This window comes from Myotis davidii, unplaced genomic scaffold (assembly GCF_000327345.1).
Source record: "Myotis davidii unplaced genomic scaffold, ASM32734v1 scaffold391, whole genome shotgun sequence".
Lineage (NCBI taxonomy): Eukaryota > Metazoa > Chordata > Mammalia > Chiroptera > Vespertilionidae > Myotis > Myotis davidii.
In genome coordinates this window covers 4,242,564-4,246,203 of record NW_006284336.1, presented here as the reverse complement: position 1 = coordinate 4,246,203, position 3,640 = coordinate 4,242,564, and the positions used below count along the sequence as shown (strand labels likewise).

Sequence of the window (3,640 nt, the reverse complement as noted above, 5' to 3'; positions counted from 1 at the left end):
TTTTTCCTCTAAGTCGTTTCTCAGTTCACTTTGAGTAATTTGTGACTCTACTGACCACTCCCCCAACCACTAACCTCATCCTTAAAAAGCCTTGCGAAGTCATCACACTACATACAAATCATTAAATTGTATCGAAAGGTGCAGAGGAGTGTCATCTTGTCCCAGGTGGGTCTGAGGCTCCGGGGTGGCTGCATTTGAGCTTTTCTGTACCTTTCTAGTGCTTAAGCCACATGACTCGGCCTGCTGCTTCAGAAAACCGAGAAACTGCCCCATGGAACCTAACTTGCATCACCTCCTCCAATCAGTGAATTGGCCTCTTGTCTGTGGGAGCTGCAGACCCAGAGCTGCCCCCGGGGTCACGCAGCCAGCTCAGGAGTGGGCAGAGCAGGAGTAAGAAGCTGGCTGAGCCTTTGCTGGGTCTCTGGTTGCTAACAGCTTTTTAAATCAGCGGCTCCAAGAATTCCACCTCCCACCCCCAATAACTCCAGTCACAAAGTAAATCTCTGCCTTTAACTAGAAACTGTCTTAATGAACAGAGAGTCCAGGGACTCAGGCACCATAGCAGGTCTGTCTAGCCAGCTAGCCAGCCAGTGGTAGTTAAAGTGCATTGAGCTGAGTCCACTGACCCGGGGCAGGGAAACTGGGCAGATGTGGCAGTCAGGGGCAGGGCTCCTCTCTGAGCCCCGGTGAAATCCAATGGCCTTAATTGTAGAATCATTTGCCTTGTAGTTAAAATCCTTTTCCAAAGCTAATTTATTAGTTCCTTACATTGCGGGCTCATCTCCTGTGGAAGTCAATTACCTGGGTCTTTAGAGGCCAGAAAAGGAATCCTGCTCACTGTGCAGGTCATGCATGGAAGGTCTAACTGTTTGAGGTTTTCACTGCTTTTATTCAATGAGGTTTGGAACACAAGCAGCCAAAGACGAGGAATGTGATTTGGGGATCCTCTATAGAGAATTATAAGTTAAGAAATTGTCCAAGATGAAAACATGAAGAGGAAATCACTCAGCTCATGCTGACTGGGCCTTCTTCAGGAATGTCATCTTGATTGTAGAGGATGACGTCCCAGGTTAGCATGATCCCATGGTCTGAATACAGCACATTCTTCTACATGCAAACACATGCACACACACAACACCCTTACACACGCACCCCGGCTTCTATGAGTAAAACTTGCTGTTGCTGACTCTCTTCTCTCTTAACCTGAAATAAAACAGATTTCACCATCACCCTCTAGGCTGAGGCACAGGCCACGTGCTTTGTAACGCACAACTGCAGGTCGCTCTTGGTGGCGTGGTACAGGGCTGAGAATCGGGGAGGAGGCTTCCTGGCAAGATTTTTTAATCTCTCTGCGTCTCGATTTCTTCACTGGTCATTGCATTGAGGTCACTGCTACTTGCTGGTTGAAGTAAAGATGAAATGAGAATAATATGGGTAAGGAGTCTACACTCTGATTCCCCTCGGAGGCTGCTATAGGAATTTGGGGGAGCTAGTGCTTTTCAAAATTTTATTTCTTGACGAGAGAGAGAGAAACATTGGTTTGTTGTTCCACTTATTTATGCATTCATTGAATCTTTTTTTAAATTTAAATTCTTTATTGTTAAAAGTATTATATTTGTCTCCTTTTTTCCCCATTGACCTCTCCCCGGCTGCTCCTGCCCTCCAACACATGCCCTCGCCCCCTTACTGTCATTGATTCTGGTATGTGCCTTGACCGGGGATCAAACCCACAATGTTGGTATATCGGGAAGACACTCTAACCAACTGAGCTACCTGGCCAGGGCAGGTAATGCCTTGTTAAGCAGGACTATCTAGCACACTGCAGGGCACTGGGCACACCTGGCTGTCTCACCCCCATTATATGTCTGCAGCACAACCAAAAGGGTCACTTGGAGGGGGTTCTGCCCTGACTTAGAGCCCCTGGGCTAGCCCATTCTTGAGAACTTGATAGGGTCTCTTTAAAAGGTAGTGGTCATTGTTTATTTTCCCATTGACCTTCTTCAGGAATGTCATTCTTCAGGACATTTCATTATCTTGAAATGTCCTCCCAATGATGATAGTTCCACTTGGGGAAGGTGCAGATACCTAGGATACTACTGAAAGTTCAGTTTTTGAGCAAAGAGAGCTAGAGTCAAGGGTACCAGTCAAAGGATTTCTAAAGACGATGGCGCCTTCCTGCAGCCTGGCCCAGGTGCCCGATGTCACTGTGCTGGGAGGAGTGAGATCTGAGGGTCTGCACGTGGGAAGAGGTGGCCTACCTCCGGTTGCACTTCTCCTGGTACAGATGGAGCTGGTTCTCGTTGACATTGAACTCTTTAACGAGGGCATCCCGGTTGGCATTGCGCAAGTTCTGGTGTGTGTCATATAGGAAGAGCTGGTTGTTCAGCTCTTCTTGCCGCCTCCGCAGCTGGCGACAGGAAGAGTACAGTTCCTCTTCACTCTCCTGGAGAGAAGAGAACAACCATGTGGTGACAATGTCTTCCAAACCGGAAGGTGGGCCATCGAATCTCAGAGTGTGAGGGAGGCACGGGGCAGAAGCTCTGCAAACTGGGATTATCCCAGAAAATCCAGAGACCATTTTAACCAAAGATAAAACTGGCAGGTATTGATTGCATTAGCAGAGGTTCTCAACCTGTGGGTCGCGACCCCTTTGGTGGTCGAACGACCCTTTCACAGGGGTCGCCTAAGACCACCCTGAATATCAGATATTTACATTACAATTCATAACAGTAGCAACATTACAGTTATGAAGTAGCAACGAAAATAATTTTATGGTTGGGTCACAACATGGGGAACTGTATTTAAAGGGCCAGAGGTTGAGAACCACTGCATTAGAGGCAAGCAGTTTAAAAAACCCTTGTTCACAATAAAGGACGGCTTTATTGGGAAACACTGGAATAACAAATGCGTTGCCCATTGACCCTATTTCTTAATCAAATCTGCTTTTTCACTGGTCTACACCACCTTTGGGACCTTATCCCAGTGCAGAGGGCCTAAGCCGCTCTGTGTGTAAAGTGGAACCCAGCAGATGAGGGAGAGAACAGACTAATATGAGGACAGAAAGGTAAGCAGGGTGTAACAAGGCATCTAAGATCTCATAAAGAGCCTTATTAAAAGGCAAGGTAACACACAACAACACGGATGAACCTTGAAAACATTATGCTAAGGGAAAGAAGACAGTTCCAAAAGACCGCATACCATTATTCCATTCCTATGAAATGTCCCGCACAGGCAAATTCATAGAGACAAAGTAGACTAGTCATTGCCTGGGGTGGGGATGAAATGAGTGGAGACAGCTACTGAGCAGGACATTTCTTTTGGGGGTGATGAAAATGTTTTAAAATTGATCACGGTGCCTGGCCAGTGTGGCTCAGTGAGCATGGACCCAGGAAAAAGATCACAGTTCGATTCCCGGGCAGGGAGCATGCTGGGTTGCAGGCTCGATCCCCAGTAGTGGGTATGCAGGAGGCAGCCGATCAATGATTCTCTCTCCTCATTCTATCTCTCTATCCCTCTCCCTTCCTCTCTGAAATAAAAATATTTATTAAAAAAAGTAAGTATTTTGGGGGGTTTTTTAAACAAAGATTTGTTAGGACTAAGTTATCTGCCTTTGAATGTCTGAAAATACCTTCTTTTTGCC

General features: G+C 46.5%; 1 protein-coding gene across 3 annotated transcripts in view; it reads right to left on the bottom strand.

Annotated features, from left to right (window-relative positions):
- Window positions 1-868: 868 nt before the first annotated feature.
- The window catches only part of PLCG2 (phospholipase C gamma 2), a 137,793-nt gene continuing 135,021 nt past the window's right edge, over window positions 869-3,640 (bottom strand). For all 3 annotated transcript variants that reach the window (XM_006754468.2, XM_006754465.2, XM_006754467.2), the window contains 2 exons: window positions 2,259-2,443; window positions 869-1,203 (listed from right to left, as the gene is read on the bottom strand). In XM_006754468.2, coding sequence (XP_006754531.1) covers window positions 1,161-1,203; window positions 2,259-2,443 — 228 coding nt within the window. In that variant the 3' untranslated portion in view covers window positions 869-1,160. The remainder of the gene's footprint in view (window positions 1,204-2,258; window positions 2,444-3,640) is intronic.